The sequence below is a fragment of the Orycteropus afer genome, unplaced genomic scaffold (genome assembly GCF_000298275.1).
Source record: "Orycteropus afer afer isolate SDZICR_OR568_19922 unplaced genomic scaffold, OryAfe1.0 scaffold00049, whole genome shotgun sequence".
NCBI classification, from domain to species: Eukaryota; Metazoa; Chordata; class Mammalia; order Tubulidentata; family Orycteropodidae; genus Orycteropus; species Orycteropus afer.
The window spans coordinates 5,318,611-5,333,400 of NW_006921636.1; the positions used below are offsets into that span (position 1 = coordinate 5,318,611).

The following is a 14,790-nucleotide window of genomic DNA, read 5'->3' on the forward strand; positions in this document are numbered from 1 at the left end:
TCTAAGCACCTGAGAGAGAGTGGGCACCTCCCAGAACATTGTATTGTGCCACACCCAACAGAAATACTCCAGGTGGACACCTTCAGCAATCAGGAGCTCTTCAGTTGCTCATAGCAAATCCCACCTTGGAGTTTACAAAGACTTATGGGTAGAAAAGCCACACAAAGTAATGTACTACCCTGCAGGCAGGAAGTCAAGGATCCCCTCCAGACTTGTAGATGAAGGGATCAGATAGTTCGTGGTACCATTTCCTCAGAGGTACCCTGGTTAGGGTGAAGAACAGGGAGTTGATTTTAGAAGATGCTGTATTTAAGATTTCTGAATATCCAAGTGGAGCTGTGTACTATGTGGAGCTCTAGAAAGAGGCTGGCCTAACTATATGTGCTCAGAGTAACAAAAGCAACTCAAAAGATTAGATCAGAGCCTGAGGGAGCAGTGAGTTTATGCTAAGGGGGAGGAATAACTCAGAAAAGGAGGGTGGGAATAGTTGTACCACCCAAAGAATGTAAACAAGTCACCGAATTATATATGCTGGAATGATTGAATTGGTGTATGTTTTGCTGTGTATATTCCCAACAAAGTAAAATTAAAAGAGAGAGGGAGGGAGATTGGTTTATAAGTAAACACTTGGAGAACTCCAACATAAGTTTGGGTTTTAAACCGTGAGAACATAATTTTTGGATTATTTCCTTGCTAAACTGAAAGCTGGGATATAATCTGTTCTCTTAAATCAGCATCTGAATTGGGGGGTGGGAGGCTAGCTACCCTGGCTCCATGTGTAATGGATGTGATCTATCTACTTCAGACAAATAGTTGCCCTTTCATTAGTATCACCTTTAGAGCACTGGCTTTCAGGTGCTTAACAATTTCTGTCCTATATTAGTGTGTACTTAAACATTTCTGGTGACTTTCTTTTAATGGGTATAAATACTTTCATTTTTAGGAACTGCATATATTCATGGGATGAAACATGCAACAGGAAACTACATAATTATTATGGATGCTGATCTCTCACACCATGTAGGTGGTTTCTTTCTTTATTAGCTATTTATGATAGTTTTAGCTTATTTTACTGACTGATTGTTTATTCTTTCTAAATTTCAGCCAAAATTTATTCCTGAATTCATTAGGTAGGTATTACTTCTAATATTTGAAGAAATTATGATCCGAGCCATTTAGCTTCTGTTGGTTTGGATTTATTTGCATTTTGTTATTTATGAAAAGTGCTGTTATACATTTTCTATCAAAAATATAACCAAGTATATAGATCTGAAGTTCATGTATGTAGAGATGTGAGTGACTAAATGTTGTTGAGGAGGCCTAAGAGACAAATCAACAGATAATTCCATTTTATCTAAAGAATTCCAGACCACAGACAAAAACGTAAGACCCCTCTGTCAAATGGAATTAATCCCTGAATCATAAGCATAAAACACCTAAGTTATTCAAGGAATGCCAGAATGGTGTATCCTCAAGAATCTGTCAACATAGTTCATTTATCACCTTCACCAAGAAAGCAGCATGATGAGTACTATAGATGCTAAAGTGTATTTGATAAAATTCAATAACCATTTCTAATAAAAAAAAAAGTATAGAAATAGAAGCACTTAAACATGATAAATGGCCCAGTCCTAACACAGACATCTTAGTAAATGGTGAAATGCTGAAGCATTTCCAGTAAATTCATCAAGACAGAAATGCCAGCGGTTGTTCACCCTGAGATTTTAAGGAATGCAGGAAGACAAACCGTTGCTGTCGAGTTGATTCCGACCCCTAGCAATCCTATAGGACAGAGTTGATCTGCCCCATAGGGTTTCCAAGGCTGTCATTCTTCACGGAAGCAGACTGCCTCATCTTTCTCTGCGGAGCGGCTAGTGGGTTCTGACTGTTAACTCTTTGGTTAGCAGCTGAGTACTTTAACCAGAGCTCCCTGCTGTAAGACAAGATCTAGTAAAGGACACCAAATTGTATTTATTTGTAAAGTGTAAAATGGTGGAGGAGGAGGAGTGTCAGAGCCTAACTTCAGGGGATAATGAGAATCAGGATGAAGTAAGATTCAAGATCATCCCCAAACTAATTCCTGTGAGTTGGAGATCAGACATCCTCCACTCCAACCCCTTACCAATTCTGACACCAGCCTGTACTCCCCTCCTACTACTTCTCTTCTAGGTTTGATAATCTGTTGCCATGGCCACACACAACTCACAGACCCTACTTGTAGTTAAGTGGTTTATTAAGGAAGCAACAGACAAGATCCTCAAGATCAGGAAGAATGTAGGCAAAGTGTCCCTTTTTTAGTGCAGGACAGCTCCCAGATCCTCTCGGCAGGTCAAGTTCTTCTTGGCCCTCTCTCTGTTACCACTGACTGCCATAGGGCTCCTTCCAGGGCTGTCGCCACCAGCTTTGTTACTGGGCCTCTTTTGGACCTCTCACTGTCTTGACTGGTACAGCCCTTGACCCATGTCACAGATCTTTTAGGAGGTCCCATGCTTCTTTCTGTCCTTCTCCCCCTGGCTCTCTGCCTCGCCCTTTCTCTTTCCCTTTTTCTCTCCCTTCCCGCTGCTTCTCTTGCTTCTATCTCAGAAACCTCTGCGAGGTTGGCATGTATGTTTGTAACTCCTTATCCATTTCAAAGCATGAAGGCCCCCCCAGCAGGGGGCCATATGCTGACCCTTTCTGGGTAAGCCATAAATGCTTCATTTGCATAGTAGGCTATAGTCACTTTATTTGCAGTCTGTTGACCAGTCCCTGCAAGGTGCATACCAATCACAGGCCCAGCCAAAATGTATCAAACCACAAGTTGTTTAAAGTTTACCCAGGAAATGTCAGTCAACCCTGAACTAAAGTAAGAAACCCACTAGGGTAGAAATCTAGGGCAAAGGTAACTCCTCAGGGTTGAGGGGAATAATCCCTCAAACTTTTCCAGAGAACCAAGGCAAAGGACTACAGAAAGGAACTCAGTTCACCACGAGGTGATAAATTCTTAGGAATCCCAAAGACCACAAAACGCCTCTCAGAAGAGAAGTTTGGAAGTTGTTCTAATGTAAGCTTAACATACAAGACCCAAATCAGCTCACGTCAGAACAAAGCTGAGTTTCCCTAACACACGGGAAAAATGGAGACTTCTTTCAGTGTCCTTTAAGGCCCTGTGTGGTCCAGCCCCTTTGCCCCTGTCTGAGCCCATCTTGTGTCCCCTCTCCTGTGGTTTCTTGTTCACTGCTCACGCAGAGCTTTCTGTCCCCTTTGCCTGAAAGGCTCTTTTTCTGCTGCTTACTGGCTGTTTCTTATCTTTGATCTCTGCATAAAGTCACCTCAGAGAGGTCTACCCTGACCACCACATTCTTACCATAATCAAAGTTTTAAAGATTCACTTAGAAAAGTACTTGCAGTCCACAATACAAAAGACTTACATCTCTAATATACAAAAACCCCTTTAACCTGATAAGGAAATGGAGCAAGTGGAGTAGAAAATGTATAAAATGTACAAACAGGCTATGCAGAAGAAATCCCAACAGCTAGTGAACATAAGATATTCAACCTGGGGTGTAGGCAGGGAAATGAAAATTAAAGTATCTGTCTGTTAACTGTTTTATTACCCATTAGTTTGTCAAAATTCAAACTTGCAGAGCAGTAACATCCACGGCAATGCAGATGGTGGAAAATGAGCACACTCATTGCTGGCAGTGTGGATTGTGATCCTCTTTTGGGAAAGTAATGTCTGGTAGTATCGTTAGAATTAAAAATACTCATAGGCTTTGTTTTAGCAGTCCCATTATGTCCTGTCTTGTGGGGCCGGAGCACCAGGATACATGGCATGTAACAATGCCGATTGCACTGACTGTTCACTTCCCCAAGAAATAACCAGGGGGTAAGGGGGTTGAATAGTTTATGGACTGTTTGCAGCTTAAAGGGAATGGAAAAGATCTCTGTTGACTTGTAGACATGTCCGTGATGTGTACTAATAACAAGAAATTAAGTTGCAAAATGTACTTTTTTGGATTCCAGTTTTCTAAAAGCAACCAAAAACCATATGAGTGTATGTCTTTGAATTATCTTTCTCTAAGCAAAGAGGTCTGGCAGGATGAGGCTGTTGTTAGCAGCGGAGTATAGGAACAGAGTGTGGCCCTGGGGAAGGGAAGAAGTTCATAGTTTCATTAATACATTTTTGGATGGTTTCATGTGGTATAGTCAGCAAATGTTACTGTTTTACAGGTTGAAAAATCATTCTTAATTAGATGTTTAAAAACCTTGCTTTGATAAAATGTTTTTAAATAGTGGAGTTATCTAACTTCTTAGCATCATTATTTTTATTTTATTTTATTTTCCTTCCATATTTTAATGTGGTTTGGGTGAAAGTTTACAGAGCAAATGAGTTTTCCATGCAACGGTTTGTACACATTTTGTTTCATGACATTGGTTGCAATCCCTTCAGTGTAACAGCACTCTTCCCACTTCTTCTGTGGGTTCCCTGTTTCCATTCGCCCGTCTTTCCTGCTCCTTTCTCCTTTCTGAACTCTGTTTTTGGACACATGCTGTCCTTTGACCTGTATAGTTGATGGTTCTGAGAAGCACATTCCTCATGGGGTTCCTATTCACTTTATAGGCCTGTTGTTTAGCTGAAAGGTGATCCACAGGGTGGTGTTCACTTCTAAGTTTGAAGGGTCTCTGAGGGCCACAGCCGTGAGGGTTCCACCAGTCTCTGTGAGACTAGTAAGTCTGGTCTTTTTTATGATTTTGGATTTTGTTCTACACTTGGCTTTGTGATTTTTCTATAGTAATCTTAAAAGTTTTGCCTGTGTTGTCTATGAAAATAATGAGATTGAAGGCTCAGTCGCTTTTTCTGACAGCTAATTTTTCCTACAGGAAACAAAAGGAGGGTAATTTTGACATTGTCTCTGGAACTCGATACAGAGGGAATGGAGGTGTGTATGGCTGGGATTTGAAAAGAAAAATAATCAGGTATATCCTTGTTCTCTAATTTTTTTATCTCTCTGTGTAACTAGTCGTTACCATTACAGTCATGCTGCCTTGGGATTTGTGAGACCAGATTAACTTCTGGTAAAATATTCCTAAAGAGCTTCTTACCTACAAGCTTTCCTTTGGCTGGAGTATTTTATTAAGTGAGCTATTTATATTTTTAGAGAATATAACTTCTTTTCCCCCATATCTATGTTTCATAATTTTAAGTAAATAAGACACTTCAGGATTTTAACTACTACTAAGCCCCATAACGTAGTGGGGCTTTGGACTCAGACGACCCGGGCTCATATCCTAGTTTTGTCTCTTATTATCTGTGTCATCTTGCATATATTGCCTTCTCTAAGCTTCCCTTTTGTCATTATAATATGGAACTAAAACCTACTATTTCTGCAAAACAGGCCACACCAAAGCTAACGGTATCAGACAACATTGATTTTTTGTTTCTCATGCTGCTGTGGACTGCTGCTTCCTCTGCTGGTTTTCACCTGATTCATTCATGCTGCTTCCTTCAGCAAGAAGGTTGCCTGTGCTGGCAGCACCTTACCCACAGTCCAGCAGTTGGCGCTGGCTATTGGCCCAGGGCATCTCAGTTCTGCATTTGGCTTCTCATCAACTAGAAAGCTAGACTGGCTTTTTTGTGAGCCGATTTTGAGGCAGCATCCAAGGGTACAAAGTCAGAAAGCTTTAGGGACTCGTTTTTGAGGCCCAGGCTCTGGGGTTTGCACAGCATCGATTTTGGTCAAAGCAAACCCATAATCAAAAGGGAGGGAAATAGAACCCACCTTTTGGTGGGCTCTGTATGAAGAAGAATGTGGCATCAGGATTGGAGAAAGAGTCATTAACAACCTGCAATATGCAGATGATATAACCTTGCTTGCTGAAAATGAAGATGACTCGAAGCACATACTGATGAAGATTAAGGACTACAGTCTGCAGTATGGATTACACCTCTGCTAAAACGGTAAGGAGGCCTCGTGTTCTGACCTCCTCTAATCCCACAACAGGAAGACAGGATTACCAGCAGTAACCCAAGGCCTATTCCTACAAGGCCAGACATGCTGCTTCCCTCCAGCCCTTTCTCCAACCGTTCCTCCCAAAGCACCCACCACCTCTCTCCTGGGTTCAATAATTCGCTGCAGTGGCCACACAGAGCTCACAAATTATGGGGTTTATTAGGGAATCACCACAGGCTACAATTCGATCAGGAAAAATGCTCAGTCTCTCGCCTAGCCCACCATCCCTCAGCCAACAGTCTCTCACAGTCTCTTTCCCAGTAGTGCTGGTCCCTCGGTGTCTTACTCAGCAATGTGTGTCTCTTGCTTCTCTTTCCCAGCAACGCGTGTCTCAGGAGCCCTTGTCTCTCTCAGCAGCACGTCTTCCTCAATCAGCAGTCAGAGAGAGTTCTGCCTCCAGGAGGCCTCCTTTTGAGCCCGGAAGGGTGGTCAAACTAGCCCATCACAGCATCAGAACTCTAAGCACGTGAGAGAGAGTGGGAGCCTCCCAGAACATTGTATTGTGCCACGCCCAACAGAAATAACCCAGGTGGATAGCTTCAGAAATCAGGAGCTCCTCAGTTGCTCATAGAAAATCCCACCTTGGAGTTTACAAAGACTAATGGGTAGAAAAGCCACACTAAGTAATTTACTACACTGCAACCTCAATATAAAGAGAACGAAAATCCTCACAACTGAACCAATAAGTAGCATCACAATAAACGGAAAGAAGATTGAAGTAAAAAATTTCATACTACTTTCTTCACAATCAACGCCAATGGAAGCAGCAGTCAAGAAATCAGATGCTATATTGCACTGGGCAAATCTACTGCAAATGACCTGCTTAAAGTGCTGAAGAGCAAAGATGTCTCTTTGAAGACTTAGGTGCACCTAATCCAAGCTATGGTGTTTTCATTAGCCTTACATGCATGTGAAAGCTGGACAGTGAATAAAGAAGACTGAAGAAGAGTTGATGCTTTTGAGTTGTGGTATTGGCCAAGAGTGCCGAAAGTACCAAGGACTGCCAGAAGAACAAACCAGTCTGTCATGGAAGAAGTGCAGCTGGAATGCACCTTGGAAGCGAGAATGGCCAGCTATTTTGGTCAGATTGTCAGAAGGGAACCCTCGTCGGAGGAGGATATCATGCTTGGTAAAGTGGAGGGTCAGTGAAAAAAGGGGACGGCTCTGAATGAGATAGACTGATACAGTGGCTACAGCTATGGGCTTAGGCATTGCAAGGATGGTGAGGCTGGCGTAGGACTGGGCAGTGTTTTGTCCTGTTGTACACAGGGTCACTGAGTTGGAGCCTACTTGACAGCACCTAACAATGCTAACAACTTGATGGGTAGACCTGACAGGGATTTTTGATCAGAGCTTATCAACCTTTCAGAGTTGGGAAGATGAGATGAGCATTTATCTACAAAGAATCCATATACCCACCGCCATTGAGTCTATTCCAACTCATGGCAACCCTATAAGACCAAGTAGCTGCCCAATTAGTTTCCAAGGCTGTAAATCTTCACAAAAGCAGATTACCAGGTCTTTTCTCCCACAGAGCTGCTGAGTGGATTTGAACCTCCAGCTTTTTGGTTAGCAGCCAAGTGCTTAACCACTGCAGTATTGGCCTCTTGAAGGGTCTAAATAGCTTCTTTCTTATTATATAATAATAGATAACATTTATAGAAATCCTTGGTAATATGCTGATATTTTTTATCACCCACTTCAATCCTGTTGGAGATTTCATTGCGTTAGTCTTAGTTCTGTCTCTTAACCAGGTATAGAACTTTTAAATGTTTTAAAAGTCATTTAAAGCATTTGAAAGCCTCAGTAACTTTTTTGAAAATGAAGCGAAGAAGTTGGATTGAGACAGTGGTTTTCAACCCAGTTAAACATTGGAATCACATAGGAATAAAAATACACACATAGAACCTGCTCCAATTTCCTTGTTGCATTTTAACGAAAAGACTTTGATTTAAAACCTGGAATAGCTATACAAGTACACACATACACACATATGCCTTTGATTGAACCTATTTGTAGGGTGAACTGTGTCCTGGAATTTTTTTGTAGTTATTAGAAGCAAACTGGGAGGGGGGCTGTTTTTGAGGCCGCACTGTCCCGACGATGTTGTCCTGAAAGCACTGGCTGGCACGTGCACTCCAACTCACGGCAGCTCCACGTATGGCAGAGCGGAGCTGTGCTCTGTAGGTATTCAGTGTCTTCAAAAGTGGATCACCGGGTTCTTCTCCTGAGGTGCCTTTGAGCGACTCAAACCACCAGGTTTCCAGTTAGCATCACACACTTACTTGTGTGTTGCCCGGGCACTCGGTGGCATTTGCCTAAATTGGTGCTTATTTGTATAATCTTTCCTACGGAGTACCTTGGTGGTTTCCTTGGCTTTGGAAAGAGACTTCTGTCTCCAGGCTGCCCCTGAAAGCTCTGAGGACACCAGGACGGCTGCAGTACAAAAGTCACTTTCTCCAGGCAGTTTGACATCTTTCGAAATCTTACTATTGGCCGTTAGTCACTAATACCTTGTAATTGATTGATATAGTACTGAAGTCCTAGAATGAGCCTGAGGTCACTTTCCAGGGATTGCCAAAACCATCTCCCATTTATGCCATTTTTATGCAGATTGACTTATCACCTTCGTGAAAACGCAGTCCCTTTGTGCTCATTAGAATCCACAAAGGAAGCTCATTGCCAAGTCTCTGCTCTCTTGCCGACAGATGTTCATATTTCTAAATGATAACTGTTGGTAAATATTATCAGCTTATTTAAAAGTCTTAGTTCTTTAAGTTTGGAAAGATAGTTCATTCTGAGTCTCTTCTAAATTTCATTTTTCAAAGAAGAAAAATCCCTGTTCTCTTTAAAAAAAAAAAATATCAAATCTTTCACTGACAAAAAGTTTTTCTTTCTTCAAGTGGATTAACATTTTTGTGAATTTAGTAAGGCATTTTTAGTGCTGTTATCTGGGATACATTCTCTAGAATAAACAGTAGTTCATAAAGATTTGGTGGTTTTTCTTGGCAGCCGTGGAGCCAATTTTATAACACAAATTCTGCTGAGACCAGGAGCATCTGATTTAACTGGAAGTTTCAGGTACAGTGAAAACTCTGAATTGTGTACTGTCTCCCCTTAAAACTTCTTGCCTAAATTTCTTGCTTCGTACTGGCTTATTTCAAAGAAATAGTTTGTATTTTTATCCCTTTTTTTCCTGAAACGTTGAAAAAGCAGACTGCAGTTCCTTGGAAGCTGATAATGAATCCTAAGTACCTTCTTCAGGAAAGAAATAGGAACTTTTTAAAGAGTATCAATGCCAGGGCTTAAGCTAGTGTGCTTGTTGCCATTAGTGTCAATACTCAGCCTGTGGAAAGACGGTCAGGAAGACCATCAGCGTCCAAGGTCGCCGCTCACTGCTCTCTCAGAACAGAGCTGTTACTGCCAGTGTGCTCCAGAGTACTGCACACAGTCCAGTGATCTTCTGCAGTTTATATAAGTGCAGCATTGTGTACAGAAAAGTTTAAAAATCTTCAATATTATATATAGGTTTTTCTTAGTTATTTGTTCTCCTTATGTCCAAAAAAATTAAAATATATTCCTTGTTTAATCAGACCAAATCTGCTTTCTGCTGTTCTAGGTCCCTCGTGTTTTTCATGTTTGTTTGGGGTTTTTTGGTGGTTGTCTGTTTTATAACTTGCTGCAGTAGCTGAACTGCGTTGTATGACCCTGCCACGTAATTAAAGTGCCAGATTTTTTATCTGAACACATAAAATGTCTGTTCTTCTATTCTAAGGGCCAAACCCCATGCATTAGTTAATCATTGGTATCGCCTGGTCTTTTATTTCCATTAAATGTTGATTTGTAGGTCCTTCAATAAATACAGGAAAATCTAGGTCTTTAAGTGTCCCAGTCAACAACAACACAAAGATAAATAGGTGCTGGCTGTTGAAGGTGACAAGGACCCCTGCAAGTGCATGTGTGTTGGTCAGCTGTTCAAACGGTGAGACAGAGGTTCCAAAGGAAAGGGAGAAGCCCTCACAAATTAGAGGTCTGATGAAAGTGAAAATGAACCCTCTGGAACTAAATGAAATCCATTAGAAAGCAGAAGTTGGGGCATAAAATACAGATAAACCAGAAGCCAACCCGGTTGTCCTTGAGTCTGTTCCAACTCATGGCGACCCCATGCACCACAGGGTTTTCAGTAGCTGTTTTTTGCAAGTAAACTGTAGTCAAGTTTTTCTCCTGAGGCACCTTTGGGTGAATTCGAACCTCCAGCCTTTCAGTTGGCAGCTGAGTACATTAATTATTTGTACCACCAGGGACTCCAAAGGAGAGAACTCATTGCCATCGAGTCGTTTCCAACTCAGAGTGACTATATAGACAGAGCAGAACTGTCCCATAGGGTTTCCAAGGCTGTAATCTTTACGGAAGCAGACTGCTACATCTTTATCCCACAGAGCAGCTGGTGGGTTTGAACTGCTAACCTTTCAGTTTGCTACCGAGCACTCTAATCGCTGCACCACCAGGGCTCCTTCAAAAAGATAGATAGGGGCACTATAAATCCATCCTTCAGTTCCTCACTTCAAGGCAAAGGCATAAGGCATTATCTAATGAAGGTCTCTTAACTGCCGCATACCAGCAATGCAAAGCATAGGGGCACTTCCAGACTCTGGAGAGAGGGCCTGGCTGGTGTGGCTCTCTCAGGTCCCTGTGTGATCGTCCTGGCTTGTAGAATGGGGCATTGCTTCTCTGCCTCGCTCCTGTCATCAAGGACCACTCACCTGGAGAAGCCTCTGCATGCTAGCCATATTTGGGATTATCTTCTGTGTGCCAGCAGAGTAAAAACTCCCCTTTTCACGGGGTCTACACATTCTCATGGGGCGAGACCCACATTTATGTCAAACACATGCAGTGTCATGTGTGGATTATGCCATGAAGAAAAACATGCAAGGAGAGGAACAACCCTGAGGGGACGAGGGCAGGGGAGGGAGAAAGCTGAGGACTACCTGGGAGTTCTAGACTCCATGGAGGGGAGCCATGGTGCAGGTGTGCTCTGCACAAGTGACAGAAAAGTCAACCCCCTAGAAATGTGACTTCAAGAAATACTTGACAATTTATCTCTTCAAACAAGTAGTGATTTATTTAAAACGTGTTTATCATTATTTGTTTAATACATGCATCAAAGTAAACTTGTCATTAGAAGGCATGTGCCTTTTATAAAACAAGAAAAACAGATCAACTGCCATCAAGCCAATTCTAACTCATAGTGACCCTATAGATGAGGACCCTATAGAACTGTCCCTTAGGGTTTTCAAGGCGTAAATCTTTACGGAAACAGACCACCTCATCCATCTTTCTCCCACAGAATGGCTGGTGGGTCCAAACTCCCAGTCTTTTAGTTAGCAGCTGAATGCTTTAGCCACTGCACCACTAGAGCTGCTTAAATAAGAAAAGGAATCTGAAAAATACTATAGTCCACCCTAAAGCCATTTAATAGCAGAAACCACCTGGATCCTGTTTATTGGGTCATATGGCTTCATGTATATAATTTTGCTTCATTAGCCATCATCTTAAAGGTATTGTGGCCAGGGAAGGGGCAGTGAGGACACATGTCTTAGGAAGTTATTGTTAAGAGAAATACTCTTAAAGGGAAAGAACTCCTAGCCAATCCCATAAAGATTGTGCTATAAAACATACTGTCACCAGATAGTCTTCCCCACCCCATGAGCCCATCCTCCTTTCCCCACTTAACACCCCCTGACATATTAAACCAAAAACCAAACTCACTGCTGTGTAGTCAGATCCGACTCATAGCAACCCCTCCTTGGGTTTCCAAGACAGTATCTCCACAGAAATAGATTGCCCAACCTAACTTACAGGGAGTGGCTGGTGGGTTTGAACCGCCAGCCTTCTGGTTCCCAGTCAAATGCCTTAGGCACTACACCATATATCTGTTTAGTTTGTAGTTCACTGCTAAAACCCAGAAGCATGAAAAGGTCCTTGAAAGTATAGTAGGTCACTCGATAAATATGTTTTTGAATAAATAGTACCACCATCAGATTCTCCTCACTTCAGACATATTCCATACTTACACTTTTGAATGCTTCTGGAACATGTGCACACACCAGCTTCTCAGGTTCTTCCCAGGGCCATGCTGTCTGGTGTCGCATACCCACTGAAGAGCTTTTAAGGCCAAAAGGTAGCCTTAGAGGAAGCATGAGGGGAAAAATCAGGGTTCCAGGTAAAATCCTTTGGCCTTGTATATGTAGGTGGCCTTAACTGAAAAGGACAGTCATGCCAAACTGCCTCCTTGTTCCTCTAAAAATGAGGAGGTAGAAATTGCTCCCTCTACCTCCTGGGACTCTAGTCTTTTCTCACCTGGATGACTGGTAAGTGGGAACTCCCATTCAAAGAATGGCTGGAGAAGTCATTGGGTTGCCCAAAGGCTTTAGACATCCCAGATCCTCTGTCTTAGGTTGTAAATCTGGGGGCTCTGTGTTTGGTGTATAGGCTGTGCATTCACCTTTATAAACCTCTAACTGGTTCTAGCTGAAATTCATTGTGGAGGCTAGTTCCTGTCTTAATCTAACTGGTAACCCAAGTTTATCCTAAAGGGACTCAGTTTATCTCGGGGAATTTATTTACACAGAGCTTGGGAAGTAGGCCATAGCCATTTATTTATGAGGGACATCTTGTTAATTACTGGGTATACTTTCTTACCTAGTTTATCGTATCACTTTATTAACTTCTGTCAACTCTACTTTTCCAGAATTTTGGGACATTTTCTCCTCTTTGAACTGTAAAAGTGAATTGCATGAAAATTAGGAACTAAAAATACAGGCAGTCCCTAGGTTACGAACAGTGTCCGTTACTAACTATCTTTAAGAATTTGTGGGTCATATGGAACAGGAGCATATGGTTCTGACTTGGCCTTCTTTACTTTAGTGGAAGAGAAGTCTCAAAGGCTCTTCAGTGATTTAAAAGCTCCATGTGCAGCAAGTGAAGAAGATTGTGATGAAGAATTTGTTTCCACTAGGAGTTGGTTCACTCATTTCAAATTGAGGGCAATTTTACATAATATTAAAGGAGGGTTTCCGAAACAACTCTGTCTTGCTCAAAGATGGCAGTGCCCTGCTCAAAGATGGTGGCTTTGAATATGTGTGCCCTGAATATGTGTGGCTTTCCACAGTTTGCCAGTAATCCATTCTCACACATCAGGCTTCTGAAAGGGATTGCTATGATGCCTCTTCTGAGTTTCCTGTTCCAGTGCTCAGGGCTTTGGCCCGTAATTTTTCTCATTCTGGTTACTATGACAGATTACCCAAATTGTAAAAATTCAGGTCTGTTCCTGTTTCATTTTTTCGGTCATGACAGAACCAATTGGAAGTCCTGCATTAAAGGGCCAATAAGAGTTATCTTAAGGAGCTCTGACGGTGCAGTGGTGAAGGCATTTGGCTGCTAACCAAAAGGTTGGTGATTTGAACCCACCAGCCATTCCATGGAGGAAAGATGGAGCAGTCTCCTTCCATAAAGATTTATAGCCTTGGAATCCCAGTGGGGGTCACTAAGTGTTGGAATTTACTTGACAGTGAGTTTGATTTGGAAGAGTTATCCTTGACACTCGTAAACTGGGGACTACCTGTAATGGGAGGTTCTGCTTCAAATGATTCACTTTACCATATTTTAATAATGACTGATAGGACTACCTGTAATGGGAGGTTCTGCTTCAAATGATTCACTTTACCATATTTTAATAATGACTGATAGGATGATAAACCAAAACGAAACCCACTGCTGTCAAGGCTGTTCTGACTCATAGCGACCCCCATTGGGTTTCCAAGGCAGTAAACCTCTACAGAAGTCTTGCTTTTGCGGAGTGGCTAGTGGATTTGGATCACCAACCTTCTGGTTAGCAGTCCGATGCCTTAGGCACTGTTCTACCAGAACTCTGATAGGATGATAGGAAGAGAATCCTCTAAAACCAAAAAAAATGATACTTTCATCGAGTCAGTTGCAACTCATAGAGACCCTACAGGACAAAGTAAGGTTTCCAAGGCTGTAATCTTTACAGAAGCAGACTGCCACATCGTTTTCTCTCCCGGAGCAGCTAGTGGGTTTGAACTGCAGACCTTTTATTTAGCCCCTGAGCTTTTTAACTGCTTTATCACCAGGGTTCCTTAATTCTGTAAAGATAACTGAAAATTCATTTTCAAAATTATTTACCAAATATTTTATGACAGATGTCTCATTCATCAATTATGAGAACTTTGTATATACAAATTGTTAGTGAAAGTTTTAGGCTCTGCAAATACCAATGAACATTTTAAACAATTAAGATATGTAGGCAATTTTATTTATTCTGGTGTTCATATACAATTTTCTTCTTCTTTTTTTTTTTTTTTAACAGATTATACCGCAAAGAAGTTCTACAGAAATTAATTGAAAAATGTGTTTCAAAGGGTTATGTCTTCCAAATGGAGATGATTGTACGAGCAAGACAGTTGAATTACACTATTGGCGAGGTATGAGAAGTAAAGTATGTTAAATTCCTCAGAGGAAACAGAAAAGTTTAGACTTTTTATAATACACTGTTTTAACTTTCATACTACCATAGTAACTCAGAAGGCTTCCATTTTTTTAGAATATCCATATACTCAAGATTGAAAAGTCAAATCCCTTTGATATGTGCTTGACTGATCAAGGTTCAACACATTAACAGAAGACAGCACTCACATTTCAGTAATTAAAAGTTGCTGGTACCTAATATGGCAGCATTGAGGATGAGAAAGACATAGAGAGTTACATGGGCAGTACA

At 41.6% G+C, this 14,790-nt stretch overlaps 1 protein-coding gene across 1 annotated transcript in view; it reads left to right on the top strand.

Moving 5' to 3' along the window:
* Positions 1-14,790, top strand: part of DPM1 (dolichyl-phosphate mannosyltransferase subunit 1, catalytic) — a 35,519-nt gene that overhangs the window by 19,133 nt on the left and 1,596 nt on the right. The window contains exons 4-8 of the mRNA XM_007938311.2: positions 944-1,020; positions 1,105-1,130; positions 4,864-4,959; positions 9,006-9,074; positions 14,383-14,497. Of these exons, the coding sequence (XP_007936502.1) occupies positions 944-1,020; positions 1,105-1,130; positions 4,864-4,959; positions 9,006-9,074; positions 14,383-14,497 (383 nt within the window). The remainder of the gene's footprint in view (positions 1-943; positions 1,021-1,104; positions 1,131-4,863; positions 4,960-9,005; positions 9,075-14,382; positions 14,498-14,790) is intronic.